The sequence below is a fragment of the Nyctibius grandis genome, chromosome 25 (genome assembly GCF_013368605.1).
Source record: "Nyctibius grandis isolate bNycGra1 chromosome 25, bNycGra1.pri, whole genome shotgun sequence".
Classification (NCBI taxonomy): domain Eukaryota; kingdom Metazoa; phylum Chordata; class Aves; order Nyctibiiformes; family Nyctibiidae; genus Nyctibius; species Nyctibius grandis.
Window position 1 is genome coordinate 7,195,002 of NC_090682.1, and position 20,457 is coordinate 7,215,458.

A 20,457-nucleotide genomic window follows, 5' to 3' on the forward strand; every position below is an offset into this window, starting at 1 on the left:
GCACAGTAAACAGGCAGACTGTCGTATTGATTAACAGATGAGACCTCTATTATCGATCAATGCTTGGCGAGAAAATTTATCACTTTTAATTTCGCCGCTGCCAAATACTTCTGCCTGCGAGCCAGCCGCTACCGAGACAATTTAAAGGCGAAGGAATTCTCTTTTTAACGCGTCTTATGCTGCCTGCCTCTCTCCCTGTCGCCTCTCCTGTGCACCTCTCTCCGAATCGGTGGGGCGGCGGGCTCAGGGGTGGGAGATGCTGTCTGGAGCCTTGGCAGCGGGCGGCACGGCGTGCCCCCCGCCTCGAGGGCTGCTCTGTCATGCTCAGCTCCTCACAGCAGATGAATCCAGCCTCAAAATCTAAGCAATGGGTCCGCAGCTCTGTCCCGCAGCGATGTCGGACGTGGTGCGTGTCGTTAATCTGTTCTTATCTGGAAGTCACTTATCTGCCGCTGGGCATCCAGGTTTTTCCCTCGCCCGCACTAACAGCATGTGTTGATAGTGATTTTCTAAGAATTCCCCCAATACCACACCTCTCTCCGATGGTCAGAGACACCTCTGAGCTGCTCGCTCAGTCACGGCGCTTCAGCCACATCTCTGAGCAGATGCATCCTCGGGTGCCAGCGGTGGGAAGGGGCAGGAGACCAATGGCAATGAGATCGGTTACAGCGCTAATGAAACGCATTGATGTTTAATGATTTTTTTAAAAAAAAAACACCAAATATTTAATTTCTTCCCGCAGCAGCGTCCCCCAGCAGGGTTGGGCAGGGGCCCCTCGAATAACCCTCCTCTCCCCTTTCTCTCCCCAGCGGGCGCCAAAGCCCTGGTCTGCGATCAGTGCGGCGCCCAGTTCTCGAAGGAGGACGCCCTGGAGACGCACAGGCAGACGCACACCGGTACGTGGCACTCCCTCTCCCTTCACCTGGGTGCGGGTTTAGCGTTTGGGCTGCCTTTGTGAGCTCTTGCCCTGTGGAGAGCTTCCCCCTTTGCCGTGCCCGCCTCTGACCTGCCCAGGTCCGTTTCTCAACTTTAATTTGATTAAGGTAAGTTGGCTGCCTCTTCTGCCGAGCTTAATTGGAAATGGCTTTGTACTTGTACGGAAATTTATTTGCGGGGGTATTTGCGGGGGTATTTCCTGCTGAGTTATTTCGGCCTGTTTTTGCTGAGCGCGTAACGGTGGTGTTGGATGGAGGAGCACAACCTGAGCATCCTTGCGCCGCTCACCCGTGGTTTCTCAAGCCACGTGCACCAAGATGTGACCAGCGTGCTGGCACTTGGCCACCATTTCAGGTGTGAGAGAGGCTTCCGAAGGGGTGAACACCCTTGTCAGGAGGGTTTGGGTGCTCGGGAGCCCACGAGTGATGAGTTACAAATCATTTGCACATCCCAGCCTATGCTGATGGCTGTGTTCCCGTTTCTCAAGGTGTTTAGAGGGGTAACTCTTGCGTCGGGAGCTCTGGAGGGGTTTCGTTGTGCTGCCACGAGCTGTGTGCGTGGATGCCAGTGTGGCTGGAGCGGGGACAGGCGCCTGCTGCTCCCCGCGCTGTACCAGGAGCGGTGTAACCGAGCACAAGCCCGGCTTTTGGTGCTGAAAGCCCTGAAAAATGCCAGTAATGGGCGAGTTTGCGCTTGGAGGTGTCAAGGCGACGTGCGGAGAGCCCGGCCAGTGTCACGGCAGGGATTTGGGGACCGATCGCGATGCAAAGTGCTGCGTCACCGGGTGGGAATAGCTCCGGCGTCACCCGATCTGGGAGCGGGGCTGGCCGAGCACCAGGTTGTAAATTACAAAGCGATTGCCCTCCTCATCCAGGGTTGTGCAGCTGGAGGCTGGACTGTACGAACCTGAGTCTTTCTAAAATCTGTGTAGCTTAAGGAGGAGGACAAGGCTTGCGATGGGGCAGATGGCAACGCACGGGGCCTGCCGCTGCTCGGGGCGGGGGGTTAAGGGTGACTGAGCAAACAGCAGCTCCCAGTTTCCTTGTATTTCCCAGAGCTGTTGAGCATCCCGGGGCGGTCGGTGGGAGCCTGGCTGCCCTCGGTTCCCGGGGCTCCGTAACCCCAGGCCTGGCATCGGGAGCGGCTGCTGTGAGCAGTTTAATGATGCCTGCGCCCAGAAACGTCCCGCGGACGCAGAGCAGCCACACTGCTTTGCTAACGACCTTGACATTTACGTGGGGATTAAAGCCCCTCTGGTTGCTGAAACCTGGGGGCCGGACCGCCCCAAAGCTCAAAGGGCAGCAGGAAAGCGGAGCACGGGGACACGGTGACCTGAGCAGAGCAGGTTTATCCCCCCCCACCTCCGGCTGCGTTACGGGGCGGAGAGGGGCTGGGCGGCCAGGGCAGCCGAAATGAATCGCTTCCTCTCCTGGGGCGGCACGCAGAGCGCCCTGCCCGGGCACGGAAAGCATCCCTCCCCTGCCCTCGCTATAATTAACCCCATTCCCAAATAACGGCATCTCCCAGAACGGAGCTGTTCTGGGCATCCTCCCCCCGCCCTTAGCAGCAGGTTGGTTGGCAAGAGCCCTCCCACCCTTCCAGGCAGGAAAATAGCCCTTTTTGGTAGGTGGGCGGGTAGATTCCTTCCAGGACGGCCCCAAAACCTGAGCAGGGGGTATCTGATACCAGCTGCACCCCCTTGGCTCAAAACCGCGGCGTTTGGGCTGGGACCTGACTGCAAACAGTCGCTGCTCGCCCGGGTGACCCACGGCCTGAGCTGTTCTGCAGCGGGTGGCCCAGATAAAGGGCTCTCAGGGTTTCCTTCCAGACCTTGGGGCTGTTTCTCAGGTGAACTCGGGGCTCCCCTTTATCTCACTTATTTTTTTTCCCATTGCCCTCCAAACACAGAGCACAATCCGAAGGCAGCCCGGCGTACGTGCGCTGCGGCAAACACTGCCCGTCTCTCACGGCAGAAAGCCTACGCCCCGCTTTCTGATGTAAGGTGACAAATAATAATGAATAAAGAAAAAGTAGTTTCTGCTTGTAAGCAGGGAGCTGGCTGCGTGCAGCCCGGTCGGCTCGGGCCCGGGACGCCCTCTCCGGGTGTTCGCTGTCCTTGGCCCCCGTCCCGCGGCAATAGGAAAAGCAGCAACTGTTTTGGCTCATCTTCCAGCAGCGCGAGCTCGGTGCCGGAGGCAGAGCGTGGAAAATTCCTTACCCTGCTCCTAAAGCGCAGAGGAAAAAACAAAATGCGGCGAGCAGAGAGCCCAAGGACCCCCAGCAAGCGCCAGCTCGGGGCGCTGGCACGGCTGCGGCTCCCGCTAACGGGGTTTGGGCTCGCCGCCGACTGTTATAAATATCAGAGGTGACTCGGGTAGGGTTTCCTCGCCGGTGCCAAGGCAATTAGCGCCCGGTGTCGGCCAGCGCGCCAGCACCGACGTGCTCCTGCCCCGTTCCACGTGGGCACGCTGGACGCCCCGTGCAGCGCGTGTCCCGCGGCGGGTCCTTGGCTCTTGGGTTTGTGGGGTCGGCGTGCCCCCGGCCGCGCCGCGGAGGATGCGCAGGAGCCTTGGCCCTCCCCTGCCCGCATCCCTCGCACTCCCCGGCACCGGGGCACGAGTAGCAGAAAAGAGTTAATGAAACCAACGTGTAACTGAAAATGGAAAAGCTATAAATCTCCCCCCTCCCCTTTTTTTCCCCCTTTTTATTTTTTTGCTGGGATGTTGGTAGCGTTTTGATTTAATAGTTGGCCAAACACAAGGGTCTATTTTATTCAGAGTTTACAGGCCTCAGGGCTGTTATTCCTCCAAATTTAATAGCATTGAAATTGCAGGGTTGGCGATAATTTGCCTATCACTTTCTGCTCTCCCATTGATGTTTATTGTCAGCGGGATGGAATCTCAATCCGATTCACTTAGATAACATGTCTGTTAAACATTTAGATAATTGTGCCATCATTAACTTGTCACATTATTTTAGAGATTCAAAACAGTCGTGTGGTATGAGCGGAGGTACAAAGGGAGAGAAATGCGGCGCACGAGAGCGAGCACCCGGGAGAGGAGGTGCTGGTGGTGGGATGCCCCCGCGGCTGCTCGGGGAGCTCGGCCTTCCTCGCCATCCTGGCACGGCTTTAACTGCTGCTTTTTCAAAAAAAAAATATCCTGCTTCTGTTTGAAATGCACACTGAGGTACAGAGTGATTTTTTTTCTAGCAAAGCATCCCAGAAACCCTGTTCGTGGCTGGGGTTGGCGAGAGGGATGCATGGGAGCCTGGAGGGGGGGGACAGGGGCACACGGGCACACGCCATCTCTCTCTGCTCCCGGCAAGCTCGCGTTTAGTCCAATTAATTACATATTTGTCTTGTCTCCATCCGTTGGCTTCACTTTCTCTTCCTCAAAATTGTACCCCCGTAAAATATCGGTGATGGCCATACATCGCGTTACTTTTCTCGGTGTTGGAAGTTCAGGTTTTTGAGCAAGCGGGATGTAACGTGCCGGTTTGGTGAGATGAGCCCTGGATTATGTTGAACTATAAATTGCATTTGCCTTACTCTCAGCGTGGCGCCACGAGCCATGGCCGGGGCGCTCGTCCCACTCCACCAGCAGCCGGGGCTTGTCGTGGTGGTGGCACTTGCCACCAACAGCCGCCTGCAATGTCCCTGCTGCGGCGGCGGGCGGCTCGGGTCCGGGAGATGCCGTTCTGGGCTCGCCTCGCTGCATCCTCTCCCACGGCTCGGTCGGAGCAGGGCCAGGCTGCGAGCAGCCGGTGCTCCCGTACCAAAACCAGCTCGACGTCTTCCCGGGCTGCCCGTGACTTTCTAGTACCGTTTCATGGGACTCCTGAGGGTTTTCAGCGAGCAGCTCGATGAGGCTTCGGGGGGAAATACCGCCGGATGGCATTTTTCTCCATAGCTAGAGATAATGCACTGTAGTATTAAGTACGCTTAGAGGTAATTATCCCTCCCGTGCTCTCTTCGGCTCCGCGGTCCCAGCTGGGGGAGGGAGCGCAGGCGAGGCCCAGACGATGCTTTGTGGATTTTCTGTTGGATGCGAGCGTGGATTTGGGATGCTCAGGTGTGGAGGAGCCACGAGAGCCTCTGTGCGCTGCTCTGTCGGAGGCTGTGAGCGGCGAGCGTGGGGCTGAGGTGGGCTTTGGTGTGGGTGCAAGGATCACGGTTCCTGTGGAGGAGGCACGAGTGCCCCGCGATGCACCGGGATGGGGAAAGTTGGTGCTGGGTTCAAACCGCGACCCCTGGGCTTAGGAACTGAGTCTGGTTAACCACGGCACGGGGAGGGTGCGAAGATGGTGCTCCTGGCACCTTCAGACGCCAACAGTGCCCAGCGGGAATCCTTGACCAACCTGGGAAAACTGCGTTTGGGGCTGGGGGAGCTGCTGCCGGAGGCTCCTCCGGGGGTTTGTGGCTTCAGTGGCGACTGAAAACGCGAAATGCCGACGGTGAAGCCGCTTTCGTGGCTACTGTGACATTTCTGGGTACAGGCACTGACTGGAGCCAAGCGTGCCAGGCGCAGGCGCGGCGTCTTTTGTGCAGCATCGCCTGTAAATCTATTTATAAGAACCTTGGAAAAAATACTCCGTGCTAAATTTTGGCTGCTCGACAGGGAGCGGGACGCGCTCGCTCCAACCTTGGGCTGTGGGGGAATGAAGCGAAAGCGACGAGCCAAGGCAGGGCGAAGCAGAGCGCTCCCAAATGCAAGGCCTTGAGCTTTTTAAAGACTCTCGCGGCCAAGTTTGTTTGCAAGAAGGGCTGAGGGCGATACGAGGGGAGGGAAGGGCGAGGACGTGTGTTCAGCCAGCGCCCGTCGCCTCTCCTGCGCTGCCCAGCTCGTGGCCCGGCTGCTCTTCCCACGCACGCTGGTGTCTTCAAAAGGACGTGATTTTTGCGAGTGTTTATTTCTCTAAGCAGAGGGCTGGGACAGATGTGCTTCCCATCGGAAGCCTCCATCATCCAGAGGTGTAACTCACAGTGCCCACGTGCCCCCCGCCGCCTCCGAGCACGGCGTGTGCCGGGAGCTTGCCAGCGGAGCAGGGTCGGTGGCATCGCCTCGGCAGCACTGGCTTCCGCGGGGTCGGGGGGGCACGGCACAGAGCCCCTTTGTCTGACAGTAATGTCCTGTGACAGCGCCTGAAACCCGAGTCCGGGCGCGCATTCCTGACGCCGGGAATCTCCCGGCCTCCCCGGGCACGGTGCTCTCCCACCTTCGCAGCCAACAGCAGCAGAAGTGCCCCGCGCCTCAAGGTGGGCTCACGGGACGAGGTCGGGCTTCGCGCGAGCAGCCACGCTCGCCAAAACCAAGCCGGGAGATGGGAACGCAGCAGACCCGCGCGCCCGCGCCCCAAACCAGCGGCCAATGGTCGGCCTTTAATTTTCCTGTGCAAATACTGTTTAAAGCACGATGAGAAAAGCCCTCTCGCTAAGCTACGGAGAAATCTTTCTTGTCCTTTAATTCTGGATGAAGGGGATTAGTGTGAACATATTTAACCTCTGACCCGTGGACAAAAGCATTATCAAATTTAGTTGCCGAGTGGCTCCCCATTTAACCGAACCAGCGCAGTATCTCAGCAATTTTTTTTCTTCATCCCTTGAAAGCTTTAACGCCCATTGTTGCCCCCGGAGCACGGGGGACCTGGCAGCCCTCCTCTGCTCGCGTTCGGGATGCGTGTCAGAGCCCCCATAGGGGAAACCAGCGTTGTACAGCCACTGCTAGAACCCCAGAGGCTTCAAAAAGCAAGCGACCCCCCAGAAAAGCAAAGCTTTCCATGGGCTGGGCTGGTTGTGCCCTGGCCTCTGCGGTGCCCGCCTTGGTGCTGGCCATGCGCCCGCCTGCCGTGGCTTGGGGACGCTCGGGCATCGCTCCGGAGCACGCAGAGGTGCCTCTCGTGCCCCTCGGCTCCTCGTTCCGCTCCGGAGCAGGGAAGAGAACGTGCTCTCAGCTATCGTGCTCTCGGGGATGCTCGGCAGTGCCGCGCCGGGGCTTTATACAACAGGGACGAAACGCGGGCGCAGAGGCGGCCAGGGTCTCCTGGTCCGCGCAGGAATGCCGAGAGGGGCCTCCCGCGAGGAGCCGGTGTCCGTTTACAGTGCATCTCTCATAAACCCGGCGGCGGGGGCGAGGGCAGGGGGACCGGCCCTCCTGGTATGTGATTGATTATCTGGTATTTATGCCATTGAGGACTTTTCAGCGGCTCGGGGTCAGGGGGTCATCTCATGTGTCTTGCTGCAAATCCGCTTCCTTTTGTACAGTGCGGGCTGGGTGAGCAGACACACAAAAACAGCTTTTTCTTTTTCTTGGGAAAAAGGGGAGGGGGGCGGGCTGGTGTCAATGAATTTTTTTTTTCAGCCTTTCCTGAATAGTGTCCTTTTTAATTCCAAAGAACTTTTAATTAAAAGTAGCAGGAAAGTTCATCTCGACAAGGTTTAACTTACCTTAGCAGTTACTTTTGTCCCCCGGGATTCGCGTCTCCCTGCTTTACAAAAAAAACCCACCCGAACCCGGCTGCCCCGGTACCGTTCCGCGCCCCCCGGGTTTACCGAGAGGGCCTTTTCATCTTTTCTCTCTTTTTTTAATGATGGGGGCGCAGGAATAATAAGCGGACGCTGCGGATCCCGGCTTTGTGCCTCGCGGCAGCCGGTCGCTGCGCTGGCCATGCTTGGCTGGGGGTGGCTGCCCGGGCCGCCAAAAGGGTCGTTTCATCAGTGGGATGAGGAGCGGGGCCGATGGATGGGATGATGGCAACCATGGTGATGCTGATGGTGGCCGTGGTGATGGTGGCCTCCCATGGGGTGGGATGCTGCAGCCCCACAGGCGAGCGCAGAGGCACTGCGGAGGGCAGGACGTAACGCTGCTGGTCGGGACATCATCTGCTGTCCCCTAAAACCCTCCTGCAGGGAGAAGCACACACCCACCGTGATGTGCCGGTTGGCAAATGGTCACGGTGGAGAATCTTTGGCCAGAAAGACCTGGAGGGCAGCTCTCTGTGGTCCAGAGACACTGGTAGGGGCTTCGTCTCCTCGCGAAGCTCTTTGTTTAACAACGAAGCAGTTTCTAATGCACTAATTTAACCATTACTGGGAAAGAAACGGGTCAGAATATGCTGGGGTTTTGACAGAAAGTCAAATTATTTTTTCCAACTGGTTTCACTCCAAATTCCAGTTGGGAAGAGGAAATTTGGGAAGCCTGTGTGGTTACAACGAGTAAGCGAGTAGATGACAGCTTCCTTTTCTGATGTGGTGGCCAGAAATGCCGGCACAGTTTGCCTCCGGTTGCCCCGGGGGAATTGCGTGTCCTCGGGAAGGGCAGGGATGGATCTACCACGTGCAGCTTCCTTGGGATGGCAGGGACGGATCCGGGATGCTCCGGGATGGAGAGCGCTGGGACAGGCTGAGGGGAAAGTGGCACCGAGGGGAGATGCCGCACGTGGGTACCCAGGTACCGAACAGATTAATGCATTTTGGCCAAGTGATGGTTGTTTGGCCGGGAAAGAGGGCAGCTCTTCCATCCCTTCCATCCCCTGGGGCTCGGCAGCGTCTGTCCCCCCAGCCAACGTGCAGAGGGGCCTTTGGTGACAGCCTCCACCTGCCCTGGCTTTGTTCGGTGGCAGCAGGACGCCAATGCCACCACCCCGTGCCCTCCCGTCCGGGCACCCCGGGGCAGGTCATCGTGTTCCTGGGGTTACAGGGCTTCCCGTGCCCGTCGGCTCACTGGTACCAGAACTCCCAATGGGTGCTGGCAAGGGACAGTTGTCCCCATCGATGTACTACGTTTTTGGCCACCGTCATGTTTTTAGTACCTATGGATCTATCTGGATGGGTGCTCGGTACAGTGACAAGGCGTGGGGGACTGGAGCTTCTCAAGGAGGGCATGCCTCCGGCGTCAGCCAGAAGGCCTTAGGGTTTGCGAACATCTTGAGACAACAGGCAGCCCATCCCACCCCCCAAACCCGCGTCCCTCGGTGCGGACCCGCGGGGTGCCCGGCAGCGCCGGCCCAGCTGCGCCGTGATTGACGCAAAGCCAGTCTATAAATAAAGTCTTTCTCTCTTCTCATAAAGACTTTGCGGTTTAGTTTGCTTTCAAGGTCAAGATCAGACCTTACTAAATAAACACATATCAAAGGATCATTAGCGGAGCAGCACTGTTAAATTGAGATATTAACTTCTGTCAGCCGCGCGTTTCCTTTTTGTTCTGTAACTCGCGACTGCGGCGGGTTTTTATTATTTTGGCCCTAGGCGGTAGCATCTGGCTTCTGTAGAGACTGTAAAAATTAAAAAGCAACACAAATCATTGCGAGAGAAAAGCAGTAAATTCAATGATAAGAATTTAAAATTAAAATGTTTCGGCGCTTTTATATTCCGCGGAACATGAAACGAATGAGTTGTGTGCCTGTTGCCATAAAGCCGCCGCCGCTAATAGTCGCTGGGCTCCCTCCCTCCCCGCGCTCTGCCTCGCAATCGCTCTTGCCTGAGCAATCGCAGAGGCGTGCGATGAAGGCAGGCGATGATGGTGATGGAGATGCGGGGAAGGGGGCGAGGTGGGAGCGAAGGGCCCCCAAAGGGAGGTGGGAAGGGGATGCGCTCATCCCGCCGCGCTCAAAGGGAGACGAGAGGTCGAGCGGGGAGGGTGTGACTAATGCAGCGGGTCACCGGGATGCGGGACCGCATTGTCCCCCGCGTCCAGATGGCCCCCGGAATAAATCACCGTGGCGGGCGCGAGCTGCCCGTGCCAGAGCCGTGGCTTGGGGGGTGCCACCCGTGCCCAGGGCTGCTGCGGGCGCCCGGACCTCGAGCGTCCTCTGTGCACATCCCACCCTGGGCAATGGGGCCAGCGGGGCCACAGCCGGGTGGGGAGCAGCACCGTGCGTCGCAGCGGGGGCGGAAAACGGAGCGTTTTGGGTTGGCGGGGGCAGTCTTAATCCCCAGCGCTTGCAAGGTCAGTGTTGTACATCTGCTCTGAAACGCTTGAGTGTCTCCCGGCGTTGGTAAAAAGGCGAGTGGGTGCCGGAGAGGGGCCGTGCCCTGCCCTCCCGGGGCAGCCGCGGCCAGCCGCCCCCGGAGAGAGCCGGCAGCAGAAGAGCGGGCAGCGCCAGCCGCTGCTTAAGAATTAATTTCCCGTAGTCGGTTGAAGTTGGGAAGAAAGCTGCGCTATCTCCAAGTAAATAATAATAATCAAGCAAACGCCCCCTTGGGAGAAGTTGCCTTCCATAAAGATGTTAATTAGCGCAGAAGCCGAGCCGTGGAGTCCGGAGGCAGCCTTTGAAACCGGCGTGATTTGGTGACTCCGGCACACAACGGCACGTCTCGTGTGTTTATCATCCGGGGTTCTGCCCCCCCCGCCCCGCCTCTGCTTAACCGTGGAGGTTGTAGGGGCTGTCGGGCTCCGACGGGGCGGCCAGCACGGCTATCGGGTGCCACCGTCACCCCTCAGTAGTGCCTTTGTTCCAGTGCTGCATCGGGGCACCCGGGGGGTCATAAAGGGTTGATGCTGCCACCCCGGCGTGACACCTTTAAAATGTCCTCTGGGGCGAGCCAGCGGCCCTCGGGCTCCTGCTCTGCCTGGCCAGAGCGTTTTGGAGCTGTCCGCCTCGGTGCTAACGACAGCGGCACGTTGGGTGCTCCTCTTTGGCACGTCCATCGCGTCAGAGGTGACGTTAAACACAAGGATTGGAGGAGGAGCGGGTCTCGTTGGAGACCCTGAATGTGCAGGACACGAGTCGAGGGTTTGGGGGTTTTATGGTGGGCGCGAGAGGCAGCGACGGGCTCCGCCGGCGTCCTTCGACACGCGCACCCTCGTGCCTGCTGTACCGCCGGGGCCTCCCGCCGCGCCCCGCCGCAGCCTTTGATGGCGGTGTCCAACGCCGTTGGTTGTGGCTACCATGGATGGACACATCTGCCTCCTTTGTCACGTCTTGTCACACCGCTCTGAGGAGAGACGGGAAAAACGGTCGCGTTAAGGGGACGGTTCGGGGACGGGCGGGTCGGTTTGTGCATCGCGCCGTTGGCTCCGTGCGCACGGGGACCACCAGAGCCACGCGGCTGGGGCTCAGCAGAGGACGCTTGACTGGCACGGTGGCACCGGTCCCCTTCGGTCCCCGCTCCCTGCTGCCGGAGCGTCCCCGGGCTGCTCTACACCCGCCTGCGTCGGGGGTCCAGGCTCCGGTGCTGCTGCCAGATCCAGGGGGCCGGTGTGCTTGTGCACACGCACGGGGGGAAAAACTTGAAGTCAAATGTCTGAAAGTCAGATCCCTTTTTAGTATGAATTTGCTGTATCTCATTCTGAGCACTAATTCCAATTTAATTGCAAGTGGCCTGAAGCCTCTTCAATAGGAGTAACAAATGGTTTGATTTTGTAAACTTCATCAGACTGCATTTTAAATGCGACACACTAGCCCGGCTCGAATGCCAATGAAGCACTGAAGTAGCTCTCTGTTTACTAATTATCCGTTTTTACTTCAAGCCACGCTGGCTGGCTTGTCTGATTAAATCGGATTTGTGGGATAGAGAACAGCTAGCAGAGTTTTCTCTATAGTAAACGAGATTGAAACTATGGCCCGCCTGGCTGCACACTGTAAATTATATTTCCTTTTAAAGGGGACGTGTCGCCTCTCTCCCGCCGGCGCGGCTCCCGCATCCTAAACCCGCCGGCGCGGGAGCGCGCGGGGCTCCTCTCCGAAGGGAGCCGGACCCACCTGCCGCCCTCGCCCGCTGCCGTGTGGGGTGGGGGGTTAATTCCTCCTCGTGCATCCCTCGCCTCGAGCGGGACGGGGCGGAAAGGCCCCCGAATGCCACGTGTGGCGTCGTGCTTGGCCTCGCATCCCCGGCGATGTGGGAGCGAGCCGCCGCGGGACCGGGACGTGCATCTCCAGGCCTGCAGCTGTGGGGTTTTTTCTCCCTGGAACGAGCATCCATCCCCTAAAAACCTGATCTCAGTCTTGCTAAGACTTCAATTCTGCGAGCTTGACCTACGCCGCCCCCTCCCTCGGTATCTATCTTTGTGCCCGGGGGCTTTTTATATTTTAATTTGCTTTCGAACGTCCTGCAAAATTAATGGCGCGCTCGGGGCCATTGTGCAGCGTACAGTAGAGGGAAGGGCCGGCGGCGCCCGCCGAGAGCCGCCGCGTTTCCCGGGGAATGAATTGCTCGCCCGCCTTCGCCCCTTTTAATTGTTGACAGTAAAAAGCGTTTAAATGCCGCTTAATTTGTAATCATCTTCCCGCAAAAAGGGGAGAAACCATTAAAACGTCAGGGAAAGGAATAAATCCGTCTCTCGCTGGTTTGGGGTGGCGACGTTTCGGTATCGGGGGTGATTTTTCTTCTGATGGCTGAGGGCTGGCTCGGGGCTGCTGTGGGTGGGAGCCCCGGGATGCTCTCGGGGTGGGAGCCCGGGGATGCTCCGGCAGCCACCCTGCGTGGTGCCGCGGTCCTCGGCTGCTGGGGAACCGCAGCGGTGGTGCCACGGGGCTGCACACAAGCGGTGCCCGACCTCGGTCCTCTGCGTCCCAGTGCTGGGCACTGGGCTCGGTGCTGGGATGCAGGGCCGTGTCCTGCAGCCCCCTCGCTGGCCTGGCGTCGGCCTTGGCACCCCGCGAATGCTCCGCTCTTGGAGAGCGGCCAGCGCCGGGCGCCTCCGCGAGCCGTGCCGGTGCGTATCGACCTCCCCGTTTGGGGTGTTTGTTTATTCGCTAATATTTTACTAAAAAAATGAAAAATAAGTAAAATTTTTAGATGCCTTTGCCAGGTCCTGGCACGCAGCATCCCTGGGGGATGCCCAGCTCTGGGGGGACCAGCACCGTCCCCGTGGCCAAGGGGCGCATCCCCCGTGCGCGCACGAGGCGGCTCGTCCCAGCGCCTCGGCTGCCGCGCTTCGCCCCTTTGGTTTTTTTTTTTCAAGCGGGGGCCAATTAGTTTCACAAATGAGGGCCCTACGGTGCCAGGGAGGATTTGTTACGGCCCCGCGCGCCGGCCCGGCGGCATTGTCCTGCCCTCCGCCCCCGCGGGAGCCCATTGTCCGCGGCCCCAGCGGGGGCTGCTGGCGGCAGATTTATCGGGGCCGGCGTCCCGCCGGCCGGGGCCCCCGCTCCGCAGCTGGCCACGGCGCTGGGGGCTCAGCCCCGCGGACCTTTGACCCGTCCTGCTGTCACCGCCGGGGCCGCGGGGCCGCATACCTCTCGGGATTTGCTTCGCACGGCCCGTTCGGGGCTGCCTGCCTTTTTTTGTATTTTATTTTATTTTTTTTTTGTCTCGGGAGCGTTTTGTCCGCAGCTGCGTGGGGGGTGCGTGAGCCCGCGCCCCCCCGGGACAAACCCCTGCGGAGGGAGAAAGGCAGCTCCCGTGCAGGGCCGCCTCTCTCACCGCTTTGATTCCCATTTCACTGGGGTTTTGTGCAGAGCTCGAAGTGTTTCTGGGCAGCCCGCTGCGTGCCTCGCCGAGGCGGCACTGAGCATCCCTCCCGGGGGCTCCTGATCCCCGGAGCCGCAGCGTGCCACCGTGCCATGGCGGTGACGGTGCCACGCCGGGGCGGGTGACGGTGCGCCCTAGATGCTCCCCGGGATGCCGGTCCCCAGGCTGGAGGCGTGGGGCTGGCCAGGAGGATGCTGCCGGCATCCTCGGCTGCCACGTGCCTGCGCACCAGGCGGGACCACGGTGCCGACACCACCGCGGCGGTGACACCGTGGTGCGGGGGGTCCCGGTGGGGTCCCCTTTGGCAGCACGGCGAGCAGCCCCCCCGCCCCTGCTGTTCCTAAAGGCGGTGCGGAGCCGTTGGTTACCTGGAACATCTCGCTGCTGCTAATGAATTGCTAATACAATTTTCTAGATAATTTTATTTCCATAGTCCCCACATTTTAATGTCTCCGAAAAGCCAGCGTTTATTTGTTTAATCTCCCCGCGTAATACAATTTGCACTGACTCGTGGGTTCTGAACAATCAGCTATGCATAAACGAAAACAAATTGTTTAATAACGCAAAGCTCTGATATTTTCATTGACGGTGTATAAGTGTCGGGGGGTGGGTTTCCTCCTGCTTTCGCTCTTGTGTTGGTGCAGCCAGTTTTATACCCGCGGTTGGTGGGATGGAGCTTGTGTCTGTGTCAGGGCTCGGGATCGCGGGCGGCGCAGGGGTGGGCGCGTCGCCCTCGTGCATCCAGCCCCCTATGCCCCCCAGGGTGGCTTTGCAGGGTGTCCCTTGGGGTCCCTTTTCCCCTGGGCATCACGAGGCCTGAGCTCGGCAGCTCTCTCAGCTGTGTGAGGGTGCGGTGATCACCCAACAGCTGCCTCGCGTCTGGGCATCACTGGGCCGGGGCTCCCAGCTGCCCCCAATGCCATAAAAGCCCCCCGCCCTCCTCGGGCATTCCTCCTGTGGGGCCAGCAGCGGCAGGGTCGGGGTGGCCAGGGTCCCACCGCCAGGACCCCAGAGCTCTCGGGGTCCCCCCTGCTGCGGGGTGGGAGCGGGGACCCCCCGCAGGGCTGGTGGGGCAGCGGGGCGGGGGTCCCGGGCGGTGCCTGAGCCGGGTGTGCCCCTCTCCCTCCCGCAGGGACGGACATGGCCGTGTTCTGCCTGCTGTGCGGGAAGCGGTTCCAGACGCAGAGCGCCCTGCAGCAGCACATGGAGGTGCACGCCGGGGTGCGCAGCTACATCTGCAGCGAGTGCAACCGCACCTTCCCCAGCCACACCGCGCTCAAGAGGCACCTCCGCTCCCACACAGGTACGGCGCCGGGGTGGCTGGGGCAGGCTCCTTCCCCACGTGGGACAAAAAAAGGGGGGAAAGAAAGGGGAAATTGTGCCCGAAGCGAGTGCAGTGGGGGGTGTTTGGATTTAAAAAACAAAACGGGAAAAAAAAAAGAAGCGGCGTGTAATAAGTTGATCCGGTGTAAGGTGACACGTGACCTTCTTAGGGGATGTGGATCACACCCGCCGCATCGGCTTACGGGCGGTAGATGCACATAATCAGCCCGTGCTCGGCCCTAATGGGATTAGGGCGACCTGCGCTACGTGGAGCCCGTGCTCCAGCGCCGCGGCCCACCGGGGCGGGCTGGGCTGCAGCGGGGCCGGCGCGGAGAGCAGGGCTTTGTGTCCTCGGCTCTGCCGCCAGCATCCCGGGCAGGACCCCAGGGCTGGCAGGGGCAGGGGTCCCAGCCATGCACCGTCACTCAGGTGCGGACCCCCCTGGAGGGTCGCTCCACCTGGGCTGTGGCCAGCAGCCAGACCCACACATGTGCCGGGGCTCGGGGTCCCGCTGTGGGAAACGGGCATCGCTGGCCATGAGCACGTTAATGCCGGGCGCTGGAGCTGTTTATAGCCGGTAATCCGGTGACCCGGGCTGCGGGTCGGGCCGTGCGTGTCCCACCCCAACCTCTGCTGCTTTATGGCTGTGAAAAAACACCAGGATGGTCGGTGCTGCTGCCTGGTTTCATCCTGCACCGCTGAGGATGCCCGTGCTCCTCCCAGGGCCTCGGTTCACGTTTACACGGCGTCCCCTAAAAATGGGGCACGTGGAAACGCTCTGCCCCTGGCTGCAGGATCACTCCTTGTGACTGTAGGATCGAAAGCCAAGGGGATAATTTGGAATTGGGCATGGGGGGTGGATGCAGGTGCCAACAGGCCCCGCCTGCCTCGCCTTTGGGGGGGTCCAAATGCACCCTGAGCGTCCTCCGGTGCCCGGCAGCTGCGGGAGGGGGCGAGGGGCCGCAGGTCTCGGCTGCGGCACACGGGGAGAGAGTAAAATATCATTTTAAAGAGGAAGCGAAAGCGCAGGCATGTGAGTATATAACGAGAGGGACAATTTATGCCCAGGCACGAGTGCAGTTTGACACGGGGATAATGAAAAAACGTAGGTCATTGTGGATGACTTAAGCCTTCACAGCTGAAGAAAATGTATGAAATGCGGGGAACATTACACGCTTGGCAGCTCCGCACATCTGCAGCAGGACAAGTGAAATACAGTTGGCCATTCTTTACCATAAACTGTGCTTGTAGGATATGCGGCACAGAGAAATTGTAATTACAGTGACAAGACAAATCAGTAATATTTAAATATTCATGAACAAAGTCTCGGACGATCAATCTATCTTTATTGTCCTTGCCTTCGCGGCTGTAATAAATAAGTAGCTGGAGCCCTCACCTTTCCTTCAAATCATTCCGCCTTCGGTGCCGAACCGGAGTTCATTTATCAGCCGCCCGGTCTGGAGCGCGGGAGGCACCCGGGGCCGGGCTGGCGATGCCGGGTGAAGACCCTGGGAATGGGTGGTGGGAGGGTGCCAGCACCCTCCGGTCTCTTTGCCCTGTTGCGGACCCGAGCGTCCCCTCCTCACGGGGATGGGGGACCGACGTGCCGTGCCGGGGTGGCCGGGATGCTCCATCCCCCGCGATGGCGGCGGTGGCTGCGGGGGGTAAATCCCGGGCTGGGGGGCTAGTTTGGGCACGGCACGGTGGCCACGATGGCGGCTCTGACACGCGTGTGCTTGCAGGCGACCACCCCTACGAGTGCGAGTTCTGCGGCAGCTGCTTCCGGGACGAGAGCACGCTGAAGGGCCACAAGCGCATCCACACCGGCGAGAAGCCCTACGAGTGCAACGGCTGCGGCAAGAAGTTCAGCCTCAAGCACCAGCTGGAGACCCACTACCGGGTCCACACAGGTACGTGCTGCGGGGGGGTCTCCGGTGGGGCCGAGCCGGTCCCCCGGCAGAGACACCAGCAGTATCAGTCAGGGATAACGGACATCGGCTGTGCCGGCGCGCGGCTAATGCAAACAGGGGATCAATAGCGGGATCGGTTTTGCTGTTCATTACTCGGTTATCGGCTGTGCCCGCCGCGGCGGCGTCGATGCCGGGTGGTTAATTACCGCGGGGAGGCCCCGAGCCCCCCCTGACGCCCCCGTCTCCCGTAGGCGAGAAGCCCTTCGAGTGCAAGCTGTGCCACCAGCGCTCCCGGGACTACTCGGCCATGATCAAACACCTCCGGACCCACAACGGCGCGTCCCCGTACCAGTGCACCATCTGCCTGGAGTACTGCCCCAGCCTCTCCGCCATGCAGAAGCACATGAAGGGCCACAAGCCCGAGGAGATCCCCACCGACTGGCGGATAGAGAAGACCTATCTCTACCTCTGCTACGTCTGAGGGAGGAGGCGCAGGGGCGGCGGGGCTGAGGACTGGGCAAAAAAAAACCACCACCGAACCCGCAGCATCCGTGGCCTTGTTTGTTTTCGGTTCTCGCTCGTCGCTTCTCGCCAGAACAATCCTGCAGCTCGTGCCGGGGCTGGGGGTGCGCCGGCCCCTTCCCCAGCCCCATCCACTCCCCTTCCCGGTGCCCTCGCACCCTCGCTGCGGGGCAGCTCTCACCCCTCGCAGCCCCCAGGAGTTCTCTCCCTGGCCGGCCCCTCCATTGCCACCGGTGCCGGCCGCCGGCGCTGCCGGGATGACCGTGTAGGAAGGATGCTCTCCCCCAAAAACATGTGTACGGCCGGTGCTTTGGGAAGGCTTTAATGTCTGGTGTCCTCTCTCACCGCACAGACCCCGCCGTGGCTGCCGCGCTGAGGACCCGGGCTCACACGTGGGGCACGGCCCCGCGAGGGGCTCGGCCCCCGTTCCCGGAGGGCTCCCGGGCTGCGGCGTCACAGGTGGGAGAGCGCCGGCGAGCGTCGAGAGCGTCCCCGGGGGATCTCGGCCGGAGGAGGGGGTTTGGGGTAGGGAGCCGGGGTGCCTCGCGGTGCTGCCCGGGGTCTGGGTCTGCCGGGGTCTGCCGCCCTCCCCCTGACCAGAGACCTCTCTATGCAGTTCCCCTTCCCTCCCTGCCTTCCCGGGGCGAGGGCGAAGCCCCTGCGCGGAGACACTGGTTTGGTGACGCGCGGTCGATGCCGGTGCCGGCGTGGGTGTGCTGCGTCGCTCCGAGCGGGGGGATCCTCTTTCCTCTGCCGATTTGGGGCGCCCGGAAGGTGCCGAGCTGGTGTTTTGCCCAGCCCTCAGCTGCAGGAGCCCGCAGGCGAGGGGTGCGCGGTGGCAGGTGGCTTCGCTCGCCGTTTTTTTTTTGCTTTTCGTTGGGTTTTTTTGAACTTTCTTTTGGAATGTTTCCGCGTTTAGCACATTTTACTTGAAATTACCTCGTTTTTTTGTGACCTCATGAGCTTTTATTGATTTGGGGGGGACGGGGGCGGTGTGGCCGGGCGGGCGCCAGCCGGCCTCCCGTTGTGCATTATCCTTACCAAAACTGGTATTTTTTGCCCGGCCCCGCGGGGCCGGGGGTGTCGGTTCTGAAGCTACCTCTTGTGTTCGTTTTTGTTGTGTTTCTCCGTGGCGGCTGCGGGCGCGGGCTCTGCGGTCCCGTCCCGCGCGGCGCTGGCGGCCGCCGCTTTTTTTTTTGTCATTTTGCTGCGTTTGGGTGAAAAGTGGGGGAGAAGAGTTGGGGGGAGCAGGACTGTGTCGGGACGCGGTTTGGAGGGATGCTGATGGCCCCCCTTGCTGGGGCTGCGGTTCCCGGCAGAGCCCGTCCCGGTGCCGAGCAGGGATGCGGGTGCAGCATCCTCCCTCGCGCCCCGGTCCGGCTTCGCACGCGCGTGTGCCCCTTCGCGGGGTGGCCGCCGCTGTTGTACAATCCGGGATGTGACTGTGGAGAACGGCTTGTTGATTGTTGTGCCTAAGAAAAAGAAAAAAGAAAAAAAAATATTAAAAAAAAAAAAATCCAGTTCCTTCACACGGAAAGTTGCTGCAATTTCTGGTGCGCGCGCGGCGGCTCCCCGTGGTGCCGCGGAGCACACGGCCGAGCTCGTGTGGCTTTTTTTGCTTTAACCTCCCCTCCCGTCCCCCCCCGCTCCCCGAGTGCCGCAGCCTCCCGGCCGCGCCGGTGCCGGGGCGGGTGTCGGGGCGATGCCGCGGTGCCCCGGGCCCGCATCGCTCGCCCCCGCCGCCCCTCCGTATATATGTCGGTATATATGTGTGTGTGATCGCCGTGAGGACCAAGCGCCGCGCGGGGCCCCCTCCCCTGGCTTGTCGTCGGTGTCGTGAGCGCCCGTCCCGTTGCTCTGTGTTGCCGCTCGTGGTTCGGGTCCGTCGCTGTCCTCGTTCCGTCTACCTCAGCACCTCTCTGAGCCCGGGCGCAGAAGGTGCCCCAGTTCCCCTTCGGTTTTCTCAGAGTATCTATCGGCTCCTATTTTTTGTACGACTTCTCGCCCCGTCCCCTCGCCGTTCGCTCCCTTGCGGTTCTGCTTGCGAGTCCTCTCTGTCCTCTAGCCACAGATGCCGTTAGCTAAAAGTTTCCTGAAAATAAAGAAAAAGAAAAAAAAAACAAACAAAAAAAAAAACCAACCCAGTTGTGGTGTCTCCTAGTTGCAGCTCTCCGCATCTGCCTTCGTCCTGTGTAGATTCAGATGCATTTCTTGTAAGACTTCAGTGTTTCTGACAGAGGTAAAAAAAAAAAAAGAAAAAAAAAAAAAAGAAGAATATACTGCTGCAGGTTTTTTTCTCTCCATGTGTCACTAAGTGAAGTTCGTGCCTTCTATAGCAAAGAGAATATTTTTTACATCCTACTAACGGTAGATTTTTTTGTAGTGAACATTTTTTGTATTTTTATTTATAAGTCTCATAAAGAAAATAGCAATGTTCAGTTGTATACCTTGGATCTGCAGTTAGAAAACAAAAACCAACCAATAAAGTTACTTCCGTTGTCTCGGCCTGTCGTCTCCTGTTCCTGTGCCTGCCGGGAGGAGGAGGAGGAGGAGGAAGGATGCGTGCCACCAGCTCGGGGCGAGCCGCGGGGGGACCCACGGTGGTGAGTTTGGGGGTGCCTGCTCGGCTCCCCCGGGGCGTGGGGAGGGGGTCCCATCCCTAAACCAACCCCGGTGGTGGTGGGTGCCCCCGGGGTGCCGACGTCCCCGCGGACGGGGAGCAAACCCGCATCCCTTGTCCCAGGACACGCACCCCCCGGTCCCACGGTGCGCTGCCCGCGCCCCTGCCCGCGTCCCTGCCTGCTCGCTCCCCAGGGAGCTGAGCAAGTTTGCCTCAGTGAAAGTGAGCTCGTTCATTTAAACCTGACTGCGGAGTAGGCTGGCCCCCCGCCGCGTTAATTATCCTGTAGTTCTCGACTGATTGCTGTACACTAAGCTTAAGCCCTCCTTTATTTATTTACAGACTACATTAACCGCAGCGCCTGCGCTCCTTCTGTGCCGCGGTGAACCGCACGGCGGGGCCAGGTGGGTGCTGCCCGCCGCCCGGCCGTGCCCGCGCCCCACGGGTGCTGCCCGCCGCCCGCCACGGTGCGGTTAATCATTAATTACGGCGCGGTGGGAGGCACTGGGTGCAAAGCATCCCTTATTTTTCCCCCAGGATGGATGACGTGCGCAGGGCTGCCACGTGTGCTGGTGTCGAGGCCAGGCTCATCCCGTGCCCTGGGGGGGTCCGTGCCTGCCCCGAGGTGCTGGTGGTGGTCCCCGCCTCCCGGAGCTCCCCCAGCACGGCTCTTCCAGGGGGGCTTTGGGCAAGTGGGGGAGAGCTTTGGTCCTGGTTCAGGCGCGCAGAGGTGG

General features: G+C 60.0%; 1 protein-coding gene across 1 annotated transcript in view; it reads left to right on the plus strand.

The window, feature by feature from the left end:
• The window catches only part of ZBTB16 (zinc finger and BTB domain containing 16), a 54,044-nt gene extending 34,437 nt beyond the window's left edge, over positions 1-19,607 (plus strand). The window contains 4 exon segments of the mRNA XM_068418182.1: positions 810-896; positions 14,481-14,651; positions 16,414-16,581; positions 16,833-19,607. Coding sequence (XP_068274283.1) covers positions 810-896; positions 14,481-14,651; positions 16,414-16,581; positions 16,833-17,062 — 656 coding nt within the window. The 3' untranslated portion in view covers positions 17,063-19,607.
• Positions 19,608-20,457: the final 850 nt, after the last annotated feature.